Source organism: Nyctibius grandis, chromosome 4, assembly GCF_013368605.1.
Source record: "Nyctibius grandis isolate bNycGra1 chromosome 4, bNycGra1.pri, whole genome shotgun sequence".
In the NCBI taxonomy this organism is placed as follows: Eukaryota; Metazoa; Chordata; class Aves; order Nyctibiiformes; family Nyctibiidae; genus Nyctibius; species Nyctibius grandis.
The window spans coordinates 72,143,803-72,166,445 of record NC_090661.1 but is presented as its reverse complement, the minus strand read 5'-3'; the positions used below and the strand labels follow the sequence as shown (position 1 = coordinate 72,166,445).

Here is a 22,643-nt window from a genome sequence, read left to right as displayed (position 1 = left end):
TCTTCAACAGCCAGGGCTCTTTCCTCACTGATGGGTATGGTTACATGAGGAAACCATCACAGATCACTAGTCAATTTCCAAACATATCAAGCTGCCTAATAATAGACTCCATTTCCATTGCAAAAGTGTGCTACATATTGCCCAATCATTAACATTCATTCCAGCTGAATTTTTTCAGACTGACAACCAATTTAACATCAGTTTCATATTTAAAGTACTCAGAACGTATTGTTGGCAGGAAGTGAGAGGCTCTAAAAGATATTGATCTGAAGGCACACATACCCTGACTATATCCAGTATATCACCACAGTTTCTTTAAGGTGTGTGAAACATGGTACTACTTCTACATGCGTGTGGTGAAATCTGACTACAGCTGCCAAACAGCACATAAAATGGGTGCAAATCCGCATCAGATACCCAGGGCTCCAATTTGGAACGGGAGTTGCATTTATGCCTGTATGGAATACTCAGTATTTTTTCCACATGCATTGAATAAGCAATCCAGAAAAAACTCCACACAGTAGTTACACCCAGCTGACAAATGGAGGAAGAAAATAAAGAGCCAAATTAACTGCATCTTTATTTTTGTCAAGTTTCAATACAAACAAATATAAGTGAATCCCAGAAAGTCAGCAAAAACTGTCTGAAGCCAAGCTGGATTTTCCTACCTTGGACCAGAAAAGGGAACATTACTTGCACTTATGTCTGCCCCACTTAGAGGTTACATCGCTCTTGCTTAATGAGGTGTGCAAACAGAGTAACTCTGTGCATAGCACTTTGACAATAAAGGTTGCTCATTACATGCCTGTTTTTTATCTTAAGGATTATTTATGAGCCAGAATCACAGCAGATATTTGAGGCACCTAGTACTGCAAATAACTACTTGGGCATTTGCAGGCAACCATACAAGATGTAACTCAGGACTAAGAGCTTCTACCTCACCCCAGGCTTCCCAATGTGCTCCACTAAACTTTAAACCTACAGCAAGAAGCCAAAGCAGGCAGCACCTGCCACAGGTGGATAGGAGATTTCTGTGACTACTACACAAGAGCAACCAGACACATCTTTGGCGTGGGAGCAGCTGCAGAAGCAACCGCTATCACGCAGGGCAGTGCAGAGCTAGCTGAGTCACCCTGCCTTCCCTGTAGCACCTGTCAGGCCCAGAAAAAACTTCAACCTCACACAGTATTCCCCCCCAGTCATGGCAGCCTTGGGCCTTGGCTTAAACAAAAGTAAAAAGCCAACTCACACAGAGAGCTAGCCGGCAGCTAGAGATTATCTGAGCAGTGGGTTTCAGGGGCTCTCTCTTCATTGGCCTGTTTGGTGTTCAAGTGTTGCAACTCTTTCCACCTCAGCTTCCCCTGTACCTCTTCTGTTATCTCTCCCCCATGCTTTTTCTTGCTCCCTGTTACTAACTTCTCTCCTTGCTATGTCCATTCCAAAAATGACAGAGCAAAGATGACATTGCTGTCACATTTTTTCCTTTTGACATCAGGTCTACCTTGCTGAAAGCTCTACTACTAAGCTCTCTGCAGCAAATTCAACCTACTAAACTGTAGTTGTGCAACAAGAGATTCCCCCAGTACTGCCAGACCACGGGTGACTTGCTTAGAAACACTCACCTGTGGCCTTCTGTGAGCACATCTCCAACTCCAATCTAAACATTATGAACTTGCACAACCAAGTCAGCATTTCTTTTCATGGTTTTAACAATCATATTTATTCCTTGGTTTAAAAGGTTTTGGTTCAACAGTTTTATAAACAGACTTCACAAAATGTGCAATATTTATAAACATAGTTCTTAGTTGCAGTGGTAGTAAGAATCTTTACTTTCATCATAAAGTTCACTTCAGTTATGCAACACAAGGTTAGTTTTGTTCCCCCTCTTCTCCCTCCCCCAACTGGCACTTCACTGTAAACTGAAGAAACCTTAAAAAGACAAAAAGTTAATCTAAGCATGATGTTATAAGCACCGTGCCACAGTATTACATTCTAATAAGGCAAATTTTTGTTTTGTAAAGTCTGATTGTGCAACTCGGAGACCTATAAAAAGGTGACAGAAACGCCAGCCTTCTCCTATAAGGAACAGGCCTTTATTTTTGCTTTAAAGTTTTCACGCTTCCACACGACACCCCTTAAAAAAAAAAAAGTACAGCTGATAATACAGCAGGATACACCCCTTACAGGGTGAAAGGAAATTGCAGTAGACGAAGGCTGAAAACACAGTGCATAGTAGACAAAATAAGACTGTTCTTAGACATAAAATAAAAAAGAAATAAAAGAAGAAAAGGAACTGAACAACAAGCAACAACGGAATTTTTCTAGTGGAAGAGGATTTTTGGGCTTCATAAATAAGTGGAAAATTACTAAAATACTTTGCTATATAATATAAAAAAGTACAAAGTGTTTTCCAGTTGTCACCTAAGCACTAGATGCAACTTTGTAGGAGTAAGTATTTGGAGGCAGCTTTGAGCTCTGATTGGCACAGGTATTCCAGCAAGGTAACGCTGCCAACAGCAGAAGAAATCCACCCAGTAAGACACAAAAGCCACTGAAATAGAATGCAGTGTCATACTCCTGCGTCCAGTCGTAAAACCAACCTGGGGGTGAAAATAAGGGAAGTGCATCAGTGGGGATTTAAATGTAACACAACACTGTAAGTTAGTGAAACTTCATAAAAAAAAAACCAAAAAAACAACAACAAAAAAGGCCAAATCTAAAATGCAGCTTGACCACTTAGACGTGAAATGCGCTCTTTATCAAAGCCAAAACCAGAACACAATCAGTTTTGGCCAGCTCAAGCGAAACAGGCTTTAATTTTTGTTGAAGATCTTGATTTCATCTTTCCATTGTTATTAGGACCAACTAGAATTACCCACATGCAAATTAATTCTGTCTGTTCCTGACAAGCTCACGTTCATTTTATAGTATTTACCTTGACCTTACCTACAATTGGTGGTCCGAGGCTATTTCCAAGTCCAGCAAAGAACATCAATATCCCATACGCGTGAGTCAGTTTCTCAATTCCCACAGTCTTTGTTGTTACATATGGAAAAATTGACCAGTTCCCAGTCAGAAAACCCAAAATCCCAGAAAGCATCGCTAATGTAAGGTAACTTTTGGCAAACGGAATCGCAAACAAGGCCAGTCCTGTCATTAGTAAGGTAGTTACGTATAGATATAAAGTGTTAACCCATTTAAAATCTGCCAGTATTCCTAAAGTAAGTTTGCCAACAGCAGTCATAATGCCTATAATGGAAATAAGGGGCATATGATAGTCATCTTCATTAATGTTTGCACTTCTTGCTACATCTTCCATGAGCAGAGAAGGAGGAAATCCACCAATATCAAAGAGCAAGATGGCAACAAAGAGAGCTGAAAATACTTTGTTCTTAAAAAGAACCATGGTTTCCTCCCAGTAGTTCAGATAGAGCTGCCACTTCTTTTTGGCGAGTTGCTTGCAGAAGTTTGTCTGTTCTACAACTTTCTTTTTGTAAGTGTCTTTCTCATTTACATTTATTGAGATTAATACATTCTTATTTAATATGCTATCCTGTTTGTAATCAGGTATATTGTTTGCACATTTTTCATCAGCGTAGCCCTTTTCAAGGATGCTTATATTTTCTTCAACAGTCTTTTCTTTTTCATGGTAAACAAAACATTGATCTGGGACTTTGTCTACACATGTTTTTTCTGTTGGAGGGGAATCAGATGACTCCAATGGTCTCATTAGGCTGCCACATGCTAATATATTTAGAGACAGTGCACCAACTATTAGCAGACAACCATCCAGTCCATAAAGATCAATAAGCTCTCTTTGCAATGCTGCATATATAAAGAGTCCAACACTTGAGCCTATATAAAAGGAAAATAAGATCAGGTTAAACTGAAGAACTGAGAACACTCTTCAATAGTAACAAACAACTACATTTAAGCAGCTACAAATATACTGTCACAGGAATGGTAAGTCATTTGGCTCCTCTCTCCCCAGTCTAATGAACTGGTAAGTTATCATCCCTCTTGAAGTTACAGTTTCTTTACTGAGTGTGCACAAAATAAAAAGCCTTTCAAAATATCTGAACAATTCATGATGATTAACACTAGAAGACACTTTAGAAACAAGTAGAATCAATAGTATATCTGATGAAAAACACCAAAGAACTATTAAGCCATCCTCCTGCCATGCACTCATACACATGTATCCCTTCAGGTACCATTTTGACTTAACACAGTTAGAATTTCACATCAACATTCTCCCTTTTCTCCTCCTCACTGCCCCCTTCCTTCTCTAAGGCAGGAACAGACCAGGGGGGTTCACCAAGAGCCCTCCTAGAAACAGCCCTTGACTGCTTGGTGTTTAAGGAGGGGGGCTTACATGGCGTGAGTTTACTGCAAAGGCATTTCTGAAGGTCTGCAGCGCCAAACATGCATTTGAGAAATTTGGCTATTCGGAAGAAAACACTGAAGAGTAACCAAATTACTACGAAGACAAGTATTTTATGCAATCCCACCAATTAAAAGAAAAAGCTCTCGGTTGAAGTGAGCATAGATCCATTGTAATCAATGTATGTCCACTCACAAATATAGAGCATTGGTTTTTCAAGTCAATTTAAAGACAAACTTTAAATTAAAATGATTTGATGGGACAGCAGCCTTTTTTAACAGTTCCTACTTGGTTCATTAATTTAGCAATTCCTCTTGGCGTAAAGGACAATGCCACACAACCTAAAGACCCAGAGAGAGGATGAAAAAGACTGCTCAGCACCCTTCAAAATATTTTCCTTGTATTATCAGATGTTCATTTTTCTAAGATCCCTTTAACATACACGCACAAGAAGCTGGGATGAGCTTTTGGAAGATTTCAGAATTTAGTCTCCTTTAAGACCAAAAATAAAAAATACTAAAAATGTCAGCCCAAACTTCAACTACTCCTTTAAAGATACAGCTAATGTGAGGTTATGGTGATCCAGCATTTATATCCTACCTCTCCAATCTCTTTCTCACCTCTGATCTTGTGTAAGAAAGAAGAGGGAGAAGAGAGCGCTATGAAAAGTTTCCCCTCTTATTACCCATGGCATACAGACCAAGCTATTCATGAGTCTGCTTTCATTTCAATGAATATCCTTTTCTCATCTGTGTGGATAACCCATACCATACCATACACCTGCAAATGTAGTTACCGTTTTATCTGAAGCCTAATTTTATCTGTTCATTGCTACTGATGTTTTGAATTAAAATGTTACTTCAGGAAGTAACTGAGAAAAATATAAGTTCCTGGTTTTTATTGCCAGGGTAATGGTAGCTGTATCAGAGTTGAAAAGTTGTAGAGAATGACAATTAAAAGTCATACCTGTTGAAATCAGACCAAGTGCAAGGCCCCTGCGTTTGTCAAAATACTGGCAAGTGATGGTAACTGTTGCAGTATACAAAAGGCCACATCCAAGACCTTGAGAAAAAGAGTTAGAAATAAAGCATGCAACAGACTCTGGGAAATGAATGACCCTTTTTATTCCCCAGATAATACAGTAGTACCTTTTAACTCCAGTTCTGCACCAGCCACACCAGCCTCCCACTGACAGGGCCTTTAGGCTGCCTGCGCTGTCCCACCTCCCTCTCCCCGACCATCCCTGGCTGCAGAACCTGCATGGAGCAGGCTGGGTTTGAGGAGTTCACCAGCTCAGGTTCTGGGCTACACAGAAGGGTTACATGGCTTTCAGTCCAGGGGCTGGCCCCAGAAAACAGCAGAGCTGCGCCCGCGTGGCACTGTGCCCGAGCCAGCACGCTGCTGGGTCCCAGCTGGGCAGCGAGGCGCCTGGTTGCCTGACACCATTAATTTGATAAACCACCCACAGCAGCCCTCTGCAGCACAGAAACGCAGGTCACCACCTGCTAGGAGAACAGGACTTTCATGCCTTTAGCACAGCGTTTCAGGTGCAATCCAGTTATGTAGAGAACAACACTGCTCCCTAATGATCCCTAATTTATCAAATTAGAATGAGTACATGACAAAACGTAGATGTTATTCCTTTAAGACTGGCACTTCATGCCTGCAGAAAGCTGCTCAATTCCACCTCTCGGGCAAAACCTCAGCTTCTTCATCGCTAACAATCGCATCAACAGAGGACAAACTGTTTTCAAACCCTGACAAACATAGGTATTGCCTTTATCTTTCACACATGGTGACAAACCGCCGTGCGATTACCCTCCCTGCCCCAAAGTAAAGTATTCCTTGATAAATCAAGTCCCAGACTACCACTGCCTCTGTGAATCAGTTTCCAATTTCAGATTCATAAAGCAAGACTCAAAATAATAAAGATTAAGTCTCTATATGAAGGAGAGGTGTTTCTTACCAACAACAATCCCATATGAAACATATAGAAAGTATATGTTAGGTGCAAAACTGCTCATCATGAGGCCCCCAGCCACCATAAAGCCACTGAAAATTGCTACTGGTCTTGCTCCAAAAGATGATACACATATACTGCAGACAGGACCTAGAGGAAAAGCAGGAAAAATATTCCTAGTAAATACCTGCACCAGTAAGAACTTCTAAAAAAACCTCAGTCTACAGAAATGTTTCCTGTGATAATTATTTAAATATATAATTATATTAAACAACAATTCAGAGTACTCAGTTTTACAGGATTCTTTAAGAGACTCAGTTATAAAAACATACAAGATCAGGCTTGCAAGATTTTTGCTCAAGGAGAAACTGACATCAAGACCACTAAATGGTACCAAGGTTGGGAGCAAAACATTCCTTAAACACATGATGATACATACATAATAGACTGTAACAGTCACTACACACCTAAGGACTTGTACAAAGGTTCTGAAAAGAATCTTCCTCTTTAGGTACCAAAAGAAGTTAGACCATCAGCCAGGCTTCAATCCAGCAGGTATTTTTTGACAGAGCCCAAAAACTGCGTTTCAGAAAAGATAGTATCTGTATTCACCTTAAGATGAGATTTATGAAACTGAAATGGAAAATAGTAACTTCTGATCATAATCACGGTGAGAATGCCACCTGGTGCTTACATAGAGGAAATATCTGCTAAGATACCAGATAAAGACAAACACTACCCGTCCCTAATTTTCTAGGGAATCCAATACCTGCTAGTTAGTATTCTGCCAAATAACTGTTTACTACCTATCTTGGTTTCTAGTGTAAAACTACGGAAACTAAAAGGCATTTATTGAGAATGTCCAGAGCAATGTTCATGGAGTTCGGAAGAGGTTTCTCCCTCTCTTTACCCCCCAAATATTTCTTGGTTGGTTTGTTCTTCAAAACAAGAATGAAGTGCAGGCAACATTCATACTCTGCCTCTACTCAGCCAGTTCTCCTCTCACAGAACTTGTAGAACAAGCACCCACTTTCAGTTGTGTGCCCTAGAATACACCTTTTAGTCTGAAGTAGCATGCAAGCTTGGTGCCCTGCATAAATAAGCAACCAGCAAGGGACTTGGCTTGCAAAAGACAATCTCTCATCTGAAACTGCGCAGTTCCAAACATTTATAGACTTACACACTAGCCCCAAGATCCTAAGCTCTGCAACTCCGAGATTAGAAGTTTGATACACAGATGAAGAATGACATTATTTAAAAAACAACAACAAAAAAAACCTTATCGCCTTTGTATCTCCTTCACAGCGATACAAAGACACCCCATGGTCAATACAATCTCCAAAACAGTAACTTTGGAGTCTGCTGTTCATTCAGGTTGGTCCTCCCTGACTCACACATAACAGTTTCCCAGCAGATGGGAGGTGAGCCCAAAGAGGTGATATGAGGTGAACAGCAGTTGCAGCTGAGGACGGTGCTTGCCTAGGTTTGCAGACAGGAGCTAGCAGCTGGGAATGCAGGCAAGGTTTTCGTGTGGTTACCGGCCACGGGACAAGCCGTTCTGGCAGGCAGGAGCACAGATTCGTTAGCAGGTGAAACAATCCTCAAAGGCAAAGCAGGTCAGAACTTTTGCCCTACGTAAGAGCCATCTGCCTAAGGAACGTAAAGGGAAGCGAGTCTGAATTGGGGCTTATCCAGGCAAAGAGTTAAAGAATAATACAGAAAAATCTTCTGGGGAAGTGGGGTTTATTTGGATTTTGGAAATGATGAAAAAGGAAGATGTAAGTGCTCGCTGCTTCTCAAGAGTCAGCATGCTGTGGGAATGAAAGCCGGCCAGAATAACTTGGGCAGAGCAACTTGCCAAGAACAAAAGCTGAGAGTGTTAGATCGTTGCTGATTCTTAGAATTAATTACTAGAACTGGCAAATTAAGATTGGTATGTTTCCTGAAACCACGGGATTTAAAAATAAACAAAGGATTGAGTCTGTATTACATAAAAAAATTCTTCTACACTAAAAGAACATTAGGTAGTGATAACACAATTCAATTAAGCAGAGGAATTTGCACTCTTTCTGTTCTTTATTTCTCACCCGCTACCTTGCTCAAGCAAACAGTATTCCCCTTCCACCTGCTCTCTGTATTTCGACACAGCTACTTTCAGAAGGTCTCCGTCCAGCCTGGGGTGGTGGTACTGGTACGGACTGCACTGGTCACTACTAGAAGGATCCGAGGTGAAGCTGGACCCCTCTGACCCCAAGCCAGAACAAGGGAGACAGCTGAAAAACATGTCTTCATAATCTGACAAGGACACTCTCCTCTGGAACACCATCAAAAGCATCTCTGACAGGGTCCAAGGAGATGCTCTTCCAGCTTCTCCCACTTACAAAAAATAATCCCAAAAGAGAACAGAAAGTACAAAGAGATCTTTTTGCTCTGACATGGAAAACAACCTGCACAAAACTGAAGAACCTGCTCCAATAGGCTCAGTATTAATGTGTCATCTCACACAGCAAGAGATCTGGCAGCTCAGCAATGACCCTGTTTATAAGATGGAACGCCAGTATAAGTATTAAAATAGTTATTATAGGTCTCCAGAACAAGAAGAAAAACAGCTCCATCTTCCCCTACACACTAGGCCCTACTTTCACACTTCCTTCATCATACTGTTAGAAAATAAAAGTCACAAAAGAAAACCCCCATGACAGCCAGCATCTTTGTTCTTTTTCCTGCCTCCCCGCATTCCTTCTCTTTCTGTGTTTCCCAAAGAGCCGGCCTTTTTTTTCCACCAGGCACAGCACCTTTGGTTACTATCATGATATTTGTACAGGAGTTCACTGTACAAAAACATGTTATTCTCTACAAGTAATTCAAGCACAATGGGTTCAAGGCAGTTAATTCTGGTCAAATATCCAACTTTCCCAGAGTGGGACTGAGACTTGCTCTGTGAACTCCTGCCCTGTGGATTTTGTTCGAAGTGGACATTCTGAAGAATGTAAGAGTCTATGTACAGCTGCATAAGAAACAGCCCTTCAGGTAGCATAAGGGTTTTCATTTAGTCGACTCTTTCAGAAAGAGCCTTCCACTGATAATGTATTTCTCACTGTAACATGAACAACATAAAAATAAAATCCCAGTGGTAATCCTCAATAAGAAGCATGGAAAATGGCTTTTAAGCCGGTATTTTCTTCAGTTTGCTGAGCTCCTCCGGGGGTTAGCACTGGTATTAGAATAATATTTGAAGACATTGATAAATATTTACCTCTTTTACAAATAAAATCCCTGGGGCTTTTTTTCTTCCCAATGATGTATCTTAAAATTAGACCAAACTATCAAAAAAAGATACCAGCCCAGTTTATAAGAATGACAGCTACCTCTAGGAAGAAAAATGTATTGTTCTGAAAGACTTAGAAGCCAGCACAGGCACAGCCACTGCTCTTCTGTACACAACCTGTCAAGGCTCAGCAGCCAGTAACACAATTATCAGGCTCTGCAGGGGAGCAGTAAAGAAGATCCCTAGACAAAATGGGAAGAAGCAGCAGAAAGAAGATGGGCTCTCACAGCAGATCCTCATGCAGAGAGACCAAAGAGGAAGAACTTCTAGGAGGAATCATTTGTACATTGATATTTTTATTAAGATTTTTTTGAATAAAAGACTTTACCCTCAGTGAGACCTGGATGTGACAGTGAGTCCCTCCTGAGATGTGAAAACAAGCCATCTGCTGCTCACACAGGAACTTTATAACTACCACAATCTTCTGACCTCCTGACAAGCACAAAGTTGTTTTGTTTAATGAACATCAAGAACTAATGCTCTCTTCCTCAATCTTCTCACATGAAGAGAAAAATTCTGCAAACTAACACTCCCTTCCTCTACTCACCCATCTCAAGGGTCCTTCCTCCTTCACCCCCCCCCCCACAAAACCTTTTGCTAAACAAACAATACTGGACAACTAAGATCTTTTTCTTATTGCCTGTATTAATCTGACCCATCCTGCTTGTTGGTATCTGTCCGAGCCTGTTGGAACTGTACAGTAGAAGCAATGCTGCTGGACTGCACATAAAATCCACTGGACAGAACACAAGAATATTTTTTGCATATTAAAAGCAATGCTAAAACCTGGTCATAATAAATGTAATATTCTCCAAGTGTTTGGATAAGAATATAGATCAGAAAAAGCCTTTTTTACATTGGACAGCAACGCACTCCCAGCTGATTGAAAAGACTGCTCCTTTCTGATAAAGTTATTAAATGAACTGGGCTCCTATTCAGAGGACTTTGGGATATCTTCTCCCCTCCCCACAAACTACATATAGCTTCCATAGTTTACAGTGGAGGCTATCTGTGTGCGAGGTTTTTGTCCAAAAATATGTAGATGCTGCAAAGTATTTTTTAGAGTTGTAAAAATATTGCTTGAAATCACAAAATTAAGCTTTCTAAACATTTAACACTGAATGCCTCAGATCAGGAGAAACACACCATTAATTTAATAAGACACGCCTTTCAAGGAAGAATCTTCCCTTTGTTCTTTCTCCGTTAATAAAGGGGAGTGGAAATGGGAGACACATTGCTGGTGTCTCCTGCTAAGTCAAATACTGTGAAGTTAACTTTTACTATAAACAGCAGTGGTGCCAATTAAAGGTGACAAGGTCTTTGTTTTGCTTTTAGCCAGTATAACATGGATCAAATTTAATTTCAGGCTCCAAATGGATGTAAAATTAAGAACACTTGGTGCAGGAGAAACACACGATCTTCAACAACGTAATAAATATCCTCCTCTGGCATGTAGGGGAAACACGCTAAGCTCTTTCAATTTCTTCCTATGCAACAAGCCCTGCATCATCCATGGAGCCATGTGCCACATCTACCATAGCCTAATCAGCATTATGACACCTAATGTTGCAGAGTAGGCCTCACCGCTGCCCTGTACAATAACAGTGATGCTTTTCTTTCACTATTTTAGGCACATTTCTTACAATGCACTGTAAGGTCGCATCACAGAACGTTATAACTCAAGTCAGCCTGCAAGGAAGAGACCAGCCAGGTCCTGTCCCATTCTCTTTTCCAGCTGGTGAGCTGAACAGCCCAGCTCAGGGCTGAACACTGGGCCTTAGCAACGCTGTCTGTGCTGCCAGCAAGAGGACAGAAATTGAACACCAGGCAGCTAGGAAATTCATCTCAATAAACAAGGTGCTGTACTGGGTTTCTATGTCTCGAGCCTAAGTTTAGCTCTCACACAAGTCAGAAGTAAACATGGTAGAAAGGACACCAATACAGCAAATGCTAAAGGACTCACCAGCATCAGCTACTTCAAAAACATTTAAGACTACGTGTACAGAGCGAAGGGGAGAAGACACACAGAACCTTCTTCTGTGCCAGCTGGCATATATGTAAGGACATTTTCTTCTTTTTGGTGAAATTACAGTACTAATATGGAAAAGTCACTGGAGCTATCTTCCACTGTTACAGAAGCTAGCTAATGTGATTTCCAGTGCTATCAATGAGAAAAGTCTCCTTAAGAAAATGGACACTAACTTATTTCCTGTATGTAGCTGCAAATCTACCATAACTGCCATTCTTTTTTCCAGTCTGGTATCTACAGCTTCAGAAAGGTGATGTTAAGTCAGAGAGGGCTCACAGAAGAGTCTTAATGGCTCTCCAGAAGAGCCTTAATTAAAAGAGCGGAAGTCTCTTGTATCAATGGCAAAAAGACTGTATTGAGGTATAGGCTTAAAAGAAAATGTAGAAGTAATTTGATTGCAATCTCTAGACATACACCACACTAATTCAGGGGCAATTCAAAATATATCAGTTAAGGATAACATTATTCATCAGCTGAAAACTAAAACTAAGCAACTTGTATCATAAGATTACATACTTTTAAGGAGGGAATTAACTACTGAGAAAAGTTATGAGAGACAGAGAATGCACTAAACAAACTTGTTCTAAATCAAATGAGAATTACAATATTTTCTGCATGCAACATGGATTGCTTTAAGAGTACCAACACTTGAAAATATGTTTTTTGGTAACTAGATCAGAGACTGGAAACCAAAATAAAGGAGGAGAAAGGAAAAAAACAACAAATACTAGAAGAGTCAAATTAGGAACAGTAAAAGGCAAGGGGACTACAGAAAGGCTTTGGGGTAAAGTTGTCCTGTTACTAGCATTCACACATGCAATATTGCTGCTGAAGTCAGCTTGCTTGGGGAAATCGTTAAGTTATTAAGTTACAGATAATATCTTTTCACATACATTAAAATATGCTAATTTAGAAAAATTCAATTAGCCTGATCATCTACTTAACATAGGCTACAACACACAGCGGTCCCACCTGGTCTATAATACTGGAACCTGCAATAGCAGAAATAAGAACAGAAGCAAATTCTGTTTTCCTGTATTCCCGAAAAAGACCTAACTTTGCACTGTGTTATATCAACGGTTTTGCACTGAAAACACCTATGTTCTTTGCACCAGTGACTAGGTCTGAAAAAGGCCTGCTATGAAAACTGCATGGAAAATTGTAACTTGTCAAGAGCATCCTAGTTTTAGTTAGAGGTTATGATACTTACAGTGTCCCTTCCACAAGTTTACTTTAAGTAAAGTTATCATTAAGGTCAGATCCCAGCTTGGTAAGATAGTGGGATCTTCGATTTCAGGTAAAGCCAGGAACATATATTTTGTTTTCAGTCAACTCTGATAACATCAATGCAATTAAAAGGCCCTCACTGTACTTTTCTTTGAAGGCATTAAAATAGGAATGATTATTAAACTTCTAAATCCCAAACTCAAAGAATAAAAGTACACTGACAAAGTTCCTCCTAACATGTCAAAATTTCAAGTAATTTAATCATTCCATACCAAAATCAATTATAATAGCAGCTTTTATTCATTCAGTCACAGAAGGTTCTATTTGCTATAAAGCACATTACTGACAATTGCTGACAGTGGCAAGACAGAGGGCACTAAGAAATCTGGAAACTAGCGTGGTGTTGGCATACGAGAAAGGGAGCTGAGGCTCTTGTCAGAGGAGTGAGCCAGAGACTTCTGGTCTCCAGGGAGAGGGTTTTTCTTCATCCCTTCTCTTGCAATCCCCTTCTGCCTAGTTTTTCTTCAGTAACTATCTTGTTTATCCTTCTTTCCCCCCCACTTCATTCTCACACTCAAGTTTATTTAGGTCTTGATCCATTAATAATAGGAGTTAATGCCTTTAAAACAGGAAAATAAAAAAGTATGACGGAAGACCAGTCTACAGTCCTTTGCCCACTTACACCCTGGGACTGAATATAGTCTTCTTGTGGTTAATGATCCACCTGCCTTTGCCCATTTCTGTTCTGCCTAGTGATATAAAACCCTAACACGAGCGTGACGCCAGTATTTGGCCAGTTATGGCGTCATACAAAGCAGTCATTTTTATTCAGGTCTGTATCGCTATTTGAACGTCAGCTTTCCTTTAAGGAGAGATTTCCTCACAATCCTGAGCTGCATTTTGTCCATTAAGCTACATAATTGCTTTTGCTCATAGCAATTGCTCTGCTGACAGGCAATTTTTTCCAGATTCAGCAAAAAGATAACCATTCCCACGGTGAATCTTTGACAAGCAGAAGTTAGTGATATTACTCAGTACAATACTCATGCTCAATATTAAAACAACAAAATCGACCTATGGACTTTCAAAGTGGTGTTTTATTTCCCTGAAACTCTGCTGCTACTCCCCAAGTGACAATGTCTTACTAAAGAAAAGCTTCCAGTAAAGTTGTTTTATTTAATGCCACTGTTATCCATAACTTTCCAGGCTTCAAAGGGAGTTTTTTTCTCAAACAGTAGAAAAGAGCCCTCACTCACCCTAACTGGTGGGTTTACTTCTAGAGCTGGAAAATGAGTAACTGGTTTATTAATTGACTTTTTTTTTACTTAAAGCACTTGAACCATTTCAGACTAACAGTTTACTGTGATTTTAAAGATACTAACACAAATGTTAGTCTTAAAGCCTTTTTTTTAAAAAAAAAAATAATCTCATCAACAAAATTACCATTCAGTTTCCCAGAGTTTGGTTTTTCTAGTTTATTCAAATACAATAATTTTGATTTTTCTAAGGGTAGCATTTTTATTGCTCTTTTACCATTATAATGTTTTGGTTTACGTATAGTGGAACTACAGATGTAATCTTCTTACCCATCTTGACCTAAAACAAAAACGCAGCATCCTCATTCTATCATTTGCAGCTGTCTTTAATATAATTCCAAAAGCACACACAGATGAAAGCACCTTTTAGAAAGAAACATTTCAATTTAAGATAGATACTGCTTCTACACTTACTGGCAAGCAATCCGATTCCATTTGCTAGTGATCCAACCCAAGCAGTCTTGCCTTTCCCTTCTCCAAAAGCATCCAGCCATTCTACATACAAGACTCCCACCGCCAGCGGTGATCCGTAACATAAGAACTGAGTAAAGAAGGAAACGACAACAATCACCCAGCCCCAGCCACCATCTGGTGGTTTCCGAAATACCATCTTGTCAGATGAGCGCAGATGTACAGGCAGAACCTGTGTAAACAAAAAACCAAACAGAATAGAGCATTAGAAATGTGACTGACCTAGGTTTGCTGATACAAGTGAGCTGTACACAGAGGTACACATTCAAACAGAGGCTTAATTCAACCATGCCTCAAGATATATATGCAACACAGCATAGAGGTAATGAAAATTAGTTACCATTTGGTACTTTACCTCTTCTGCGTAACAGAGAAACAGTACACAAAGCATTAATAAGTCATACATGCATCAGCATTGCATTACAGAAATGGGGAACATTTCATTTTCTGAGTGTTAAATAAGCTTTGTGAAGACCTCAGGCACTAATATCTGCCACAGTTCAACGAGAGAACCACATGGCCATCGGCTGTTAAGACCTCGGATATCCTGAGTGAAGCATATAGGTTTGAAGGACAAGAAAAGCTACAAGCATAAAACAATCCAAATAAATAATTTAGGATTTAAAAAAATTCACAAGTATAAAAATATTAGTTCAAAGTCCAAAAAAAAATCTCTACTTAGTTGTAATCTCAGCATAGTACCTTGCAGTTTAGCAAGGTGTTTGCCACCAGATAGCGTACTGTGGGAGGGGCAGGCGAAGAGGGGGACTGACATTCTGGAAATAGTAACAGTTCAGTACTCTGCTCTGTCAACAAGGTGACATGCAGAGGAGCGATGCATCCAAAAAACACTTTGTACATATTAGTAAGTGAAGTGAGTTCTAAAACTGTGTACAGATGTGGCTTCTATGCCAAGACATGATAGCATTAAACACGCACACAAAAATCTCCTATAACCTATTACAGTGTCTGCTTCTGCACAGTGTGCACACATCACCCTTCCCCGAACTGGCAATCACTTCTTGGACTCCATAAGTACTACCTTACTCCTTTGCATGGCAAGATCCATCACCTATGCATCTATGGCTTTAAATAACTTACTGTCCTCACACCTTCTCAAGACTGGTTTGTGAATGTAGGGACTGATAACTCTAAAACCTATTAAAGAATTTAGAGGTTTTCCAGGCTAAATTGCTTTGAAGTTTGTATGACTCCAGTGATATTGTAAGTCCCTCTGCACAAAACTAACCTGCCCTCCCTCTCTACAGGGAGCAATCTGCCGAAGCGATGATCACAAAACCCATGTTCTGTTCCTGGCTCTGTCACTAACCAGACGTGTGATTCTCAACAATTTTATTTCCTTTACCCTGTAAGATAGAAACGGATAAGATCTTACCCTGTTTTCGTCATGAAATATTCTCAAGGACTATCTTCACTCTGCAGCTTATGCATTAAGACTGCTGCAGTAAGAGTTCTGCTCTGGGAGACCCCCAAGAGGCAAAGCAGAAAAATAAACATGTCGTACTGCCTTTTTGACTTACAACCCAGAGGAGATGGAAAAAAATAACTGCTGTATGAAAGTATTCGTGTAAACAAGTAGACAATAACAGATCTTCCATTCATGCTCCTTGTACTCTTTGCTTGGGCAATTTTTAAGAATTTGCATGGAAAACTTACAAAAAAACCTACAGTATAAAATTTTGAGGAATAATTACTATAGATACATGAAAAAGGCCAGTTCGAGTTAACTGACCACTTAAGTGTTACTTTGAGGGTAGATACTTACAGATGATGACAAAAAAGTCCTTCAGCTTCCTACAAGTGTAACTTTACGTGGCGACTCTACCTGCAGAAAAAGGGCAGCAAAGCAAGTTTACAGACAAAGTATCACCGCAACAGTGAACACAACTCTGAAATACTGGTGTCTTCACATTACATGTCTTCTTTTTAATATCTTTTCAGAGGAACTTCAGAAGTAATCAAGTTATCTCAGTGGAGAAATACTGATCCCCCCTCAATTAATTAACAGCTGACAGCAGCCTTGAGCCCCAAAATAACAAAAACATTGTCGACTAATGTAAAATAAACTTTGACACTCTAGGTCCCTTAGGAGTGATTTGCCATTTTAACATACTGACAGTCCTTCAAGACACAATATTTCCAGTTACAAATGTTACAAAGTTGTATGTTTCAGTTACAAATGTAAACTCTGATTTATTTCCTCAAGCATCTGGTAAGTGTCCCTTGATTACATGGGATGCAAGAATGACAGCTAGGCTAAACAGAAATCATACCACGCCATAAGGTATCAAAGCATTAAAAAGCTGCTTATAGGTACTTTCCTATAACAATAGCCTTTATACAAAAGGGGATCCCCATATTTCTACACAAAATATTTAAACTATTTGTCTGCAGTCACCAAAAGAGCTGACACATGCACCTCTCCATGCATTAAATATCACTTGGCTTGTTTTGCCCCTGACTGGAGTAAAAAAGGTGGAAAACCACTAAAATAATGGAAATCAACACTGAATAATCCCAACTCATATCTCTTTAACCAGTAGTCTTTAGAAAACAAACACATTTTAGCTGTTATATTGATTTCCACTATATTGATGCCCTATAATTTGGCACAGAGACAACTCTTGAGTACAGTTCTGCTATTCTGAACATAAGATGGGGAGGAAGGGAGGGCAGGGCAGGAGAGGAAAAAAGTTTCGTAGTCTTAGGTCACGTAGTCTTTTCTAATAGAAAGACAAAAAAAACTCTGGATCAGTTCCTCATCTGCTGCAAGTCTGGACAGCTTTACTGACTTTAACCAACTGCTCCCGACTTATGGCAGCAAAATGCTGACCTTCTACATCCTGACGCCTCCTATTTTGCGCCACAGATCTCTTTGCTGTCTTTTAGCTAAATAACAGAATTTCAGGTAGCAAAAACAACTCTATTTTCTAAACACTTCAAGCCATTTACAGTCTGCAATTGCCAAGCAAAAAGTGAAAACCACCGTCATTTTTCCCCCCAGAAATCATCCTCAAAGTGAAAACAGATCTATGAAGTCCCAGAGTTTATTTTTAAGAGTCAACATGACCTGGCTGTTTCTTTCCTTTCTCGCAGGTTGCTCCTTCACCTCACACCACTGTGTGTCTATGGCCTAAAACAAGGCGTATTTTCTAACTTCCCTGAATGCACAAAGTCCTCCTGAAGAGAGCAAGCGAGCCGAGCCCTGTGCGAGGAGCCCGTTTCCCAGAGCCCTCTGCTGCGATACATAGTTATAGATGCCCCAGTCAACCAAGCTGCTGCTGGGACCATGGACATCAATACATCTTCTATCGGTACATTATTTAATGCTTCCCTGAAAATGACAAGTTGTAGTATAAAAGCTTACACCTTTGCTACTCCCAACGCTGCCTGCATGCGCATCGAATCTGTGCATTGACTTCGGAGGGATCCAAAGTGCCTTTTACTACTTTCTATCTGTGCGGAAGGAGGACACAGACAGTACAGAAAACAAGATCAGCAAAAATAAAGAAGCAGAAGCCCACACAGAAGAGAGCGCTCAATAGTTTTATTTTCTCTGGGAACCAACCAGGAAGACTCGTGTGATCCTGGAAACAGACGAACAACCATGGGTTTAAGATTCAGGTGGGAACCATTTCACAAACCTTACTGTTCACAAAACCTAAGGATGTTGTTTCAGACTCCAGGAAACCTAGTTACATCAAAAATACTGAAATGGAGAAACGAAGCATAAAGAATTAAACAGTAACTTGAAGTTTGGTCAGAAAAAGCTTTTCAGTGAGTTGTACTCACTGGGAATAAGAATCAGAGGAAGAGAGCTGCCTGATGAAAGCCTTTACCAAGAACAACAACAAAAAGAAACCCTAGAGAACCAACTGAAGAACAACAGTTTTAATGTGGAAAGAGAGAGGTGTCTGGCTGCAACTATTTTCTTGTATCTAAGCAGCTTTATCACAGTATTGAGCTCTTTTTCTATAAATCTTAAGATTTGGCTTAAAGACAACAGAGGAGCACAAAAAAAAGAATTGGTCTAAAGAACACGAGTACGACTGAAACATTAGCCCTCAGCACAGCAACTTGTATTAATCGGTGGCAAAGGGAATCTCGAGAAAGACAGTAGCAAAACAATTGTTTCCAGCTTGTTTTTTGTGCAACTGGAGTCTGGTTAAGTATGCTGCTTTCTGAGAGCAGCACATGGCTGCAAAGAAAGCCGATGTCAGCAGAATCACAGTGTGATTAACACTCAGCTATTCCAGTTTTGCAAGGCAACGGTACAAATTAAGACGGTACCAGACAGAATAGTCTCATTTTAAGTTGAATTAGATTTCACGTAAATTTCTATTTATTTTTCCAGCAACATTCTTGCAATTATCACCTGAAGTTCCTGCTACTCTTAGCTTGCAAGTAACACCTAGAAGGTTAGAGTGGCAGTAATGCATTACAGTTGTTTTTAACATACTCATTGTATCCAAACACCTGCATACGTACTGACACAACGGTACAAGCATTGTATTAAATGCACTGAAAAAGATGCATCTGTACTTTGATGACATCAGACTTTAACTGACCTTCTAACTACAGTAGCTCTCTAAGTTCTTTCACACTGAACGTATACATTTCCCTCTCAGTTCTCAGCATTCAGGTCTACCTATTTCTCATGGTCCTCTACTTTCCCTTTTGTAAGTTATGCAGGAGGCTCATCAACATAAATATTTCCTTCCATTTCTGTCTGTCAAGGGAATAAGCGTGGAGTTTAAAACAAAACAAAATAAAATACCAGAACAAAACTTACCAACGACATAATGTTTTTCCATTGTGCAAAATAAGTTCACATAAAGAAGCATCAACCAGGGCAGCACATAAACCAGCCAGCTTTGTACAAATCTGTCAGCTCAGCTGAACCAGTTGTACCTGTTCCCAGAGCCTCACTGCCCCAGAGGAGATGGAAACCCCCCCGCTACCGCAAGCGTAACTGCCTGTCATACACTAGCACGCATCCATGTAGACACATGTGAGCCGACGCTGCTATAAACCACCAGCCCACTTGATTTACCAGGGAACTCCTCTGCGAACTGAGCGCGCGGTGTGCGCTGCCTTACGCATCACGACCTGCAAGGGCTCTCCTTGGCGTCCGCTCTCTCAGCCGCTCCGTGCCCCTTGGCTAGGTCCTCCGTGGGGATGAACAGGCTCTTATAGCTCCCGGCTCGCCTCGCCTTGCCTCTCCCCACGCCCTCGGGGGCCAGCCCACACCCCCGCCCCAGATGACCGCATTACACATTGACACCTTCCACCTCCAGACGCGTTTTGACGGGAAGTGCTCAACACACACCGAGCGGTGCCTGAAGGTCGCCCTCGCCGGCCCGATGCCACGCACGCGGTGAGACAGGGTCGTGCCACGCTGCCCAACTCCCGGGCAGCCGCCACCTCCGAGACACCAACGGGTGCCCGCAACGGGCACGCACCGATGCCGATAGGCGCCCGCTGCCGTGTGCCCGCAGCAGGCACTGATGCTGCCACACGGCCGGGTACCCACCGGCTGCCAACAGGCACTCAGAAGGGACACCACGAGGTACGCGCAGGCAACACCAAGGGGTGCTCACGGCGGGCACCGCGGGGTGGGCGTCGATAGGCACCGCGAGGGACGCGGCCGCCCCGGCGGGCACCCAGGCGGGACAGCAGGTCCTGAGCCAGCTCCTTTCCCCGAAGCCCGGGCGCCGCGGAGGCCCCTGCGGAGCTCCCTCATGGCCACCGGCCTGGCCCGGCCGCCCCCCGCACCGGCACCCGGGGCCGGGACAGCCCCGCGAGGCCTCCCGCCGGAGAGCGGGGCCGGGCCGATCCGGGTGGCGGCGGCCCCGGTGGGGGACCCGCCTGGCCGCCCCCCGCGGCACCGCCGGCCCTGCCCGGCCCCTCGCTCCCCTCACCGGCGGCCCGCGGCCCCCCACGGCCCGGCCGAAGCCCGGGTGCCCCCGAGGAGGCACCGTCCCCGTTACCTGCGCCCCGCGCCGGCAGCAGCGGGCGGCCCGTGGGGCGGGGGCGGCCGGGCGGGGGGCAGGAGCCGCCCCCGGAGAGCCCCGCATCCCCGGCGCGGCGGGGCGGGGCGCGGCCGCGGCCGGTGCCGGCACGAACCGGTTGTAACTCGGGCGGGGGGGAGGAGCCGCCGGGGGCCGCCACCGCCTCCGCCCGCAGCCCCGGCCCCCGCCCCTCCGAGCAGGCGTGGGGCGGCCGCTCCCCTTTCGGCCTCACCTCCATAGCGGACCCCTGCCCTCCTCCTGCTCCGCGGGCAGACTCCGGCCTCGCCGCCTCCCTCCGCCCCGCTCTCGCTGGGGAGAGGCGGACACCGGTCCCCGGCCAAGGGTCGCCTCCAGCCTCGGGTCGGGCGGCCGCAGCGCAGCCGGGGCAGAAGCCGCCCTCGCTCCCCGCGCAGCTCCCCGCGGTGTCTCGTCGGGTGCCCCTGCCCGTCCCCAGCGCCAGTCCTACCGCCCTTGGTGAGGGCCTGGCTCCAAGGCACGGTAAAACCCCCTGCCACCATCCCCTGCTCCTTTTATTCGCCTGCCCACGCTGAAGCCCCGAAGGCGGGAGCAGGACCGCAGCTCCTCCGGGCGCACCGCAGCGGCTTTGAACCCGCTCGGGTACCAAAGGCAGCGCAACCGCTGCGGGACGGGGATGGGCGCTGGCTCCCGGCCAGCATCGCTGCCCAGAGGCCGCGAACTTGCACCGCGAACAGCGATGCAGGCAGCGTACATACAGCACTGCTCCCCAGCCTGCCAGCTCAGGTAAGAGACTGCTCACTTTTGGATCAGCGTAGCCACTGCCTTTAGAGACAGGCCCATTAGAGCCCTAGCGCAGATCAGTGTGCATGGCACGCACAGCGCTGTTAGACATATAACAAGGTAGCTGTCAACTCACACAAGTTCAGCCGCCTGCAACTTCCACCCTCCAGACTGCAAATCCTTTGCAGAAGCTGAATGCTCAGCAAGTATCAGGCTCTGACCATGGCTGTGTGTTCAGCGTGACAGCTCTGCTGCTATCTCTACCCAGTTAGGTCACCTCAGGTACCCACACAAACTGCAGGTGAAAACACAAACATTCCCAGAGGTGAGTGAAATTCTGAGAGCTAAAATATTCCTAGAGCTGAAATGCTGAAGCAATCTCAGATGTGTACAGCCTGTGCAGTTCCTACAGGTACGGCATAACTCCCCCTTTCAGACCTACAGTCCGGACTTACTCCTCCGTGCAATATTCACAAAGGTTCATGAACTTGAAGTATCTTTTAAAGTGCCTATGATATCAGTTAGGACAAAGCTCAATAAAGATTAACCTAACCCATTCTTTTATGGTATTGTAAAACAAAGGATCCTGTCTCCCAAGGCAAATGATGGTCTACTCGGTTAACAGCCTGTGAAGAACTACTTAGTTTCACTTAAATTTGGCAACACTAAGGGAAAGGTAATTCCAGCAGGGAAAGATCACGACCACCGACTCACAGACCACCAACTCAAGTAACCCACTGGCCCAGAAGAAGGAGGAAATAAAATAGCAAAAAATTCTAATGTGCATGCATAGTCATTAGCATGATAGGCGAGGAAATTTTAACAAATCAAATAATAGAATAACAATGAATATGTATCAGATGATTAAACACGTTAATATTTTGTGTATAAATAACTGTCAGTTTGTACCAAGGGTGTGCAGGTTTATAGCTGGCACCAGTATCTGCACATTTGCATAATAAACGGAAAATACCTCGACTCTGTGTAAATTGGGCGACGCACACCAGGTGAACGAACCACTTTTGGGACTACACCTAGATCCACCTCACAGTGTTCAGGTAAATATTAAAATTAACACTTGCTACTGGAAGGACTGATAGGAGAATGATACAAACTCAAGAGTCACTTCTAAGACAT

At 42.9% G+C, this 22,643-nt stretch overlaps 1 protein-coding gene across 4 annotated transcripts; it reads right to left on the bottom strand.

The window, feature by feature from the left end:
- Positions 1–598: 598 nt before the first annotated feature.
- On the bottom strand, positions 599–20,807 carry SLC16A9 (solute carrier family 16 member 9). 4 transcript variants are annotated; one of them, XM_068398151.1, is made up of 8 exons: positions 20,727–20,807; positions 16,502–16,561; positions 15,965–16,082; positions 14,659–14,887; positions 6,351–6,494; positions 5,351–5,446; positions 2,947–3,855; positions 599–2,600 (listed from the first exon to the last, which is right to left on the bottom strand). In XM_068398151.1, the coding sequence occupies exons 4-8, from the start codon at positions 14,852–14,854 to the stop codon at positions 2,422–2,424; spliced, it is 1,524 nt and encodes a 507-aa protein (XP_068254252.1). In that variant the 5' UTR covers positions 14,855–14,887; positions 15,965–16,082; positions 16,502–16,561; positions 20,727–20,807; the 3' UTR covers positions 599–2,421. The 4 variants fall into 4 exon arrangements, with proteins under 4 accessions (XP_068254252.1, XP_068254253.1, XP_068254254.1 ...); XM_068398152.1 differs by lacking the exon at positions 20,727–20,807 and adding an exon at positions 20,270–20,480; XM_068398153.1 differs by lacking the exon at positions 15,965–16,082.
- Between the last annotated feature and the right edge of the window lie 1,836 nt (positions 20,808–22,643).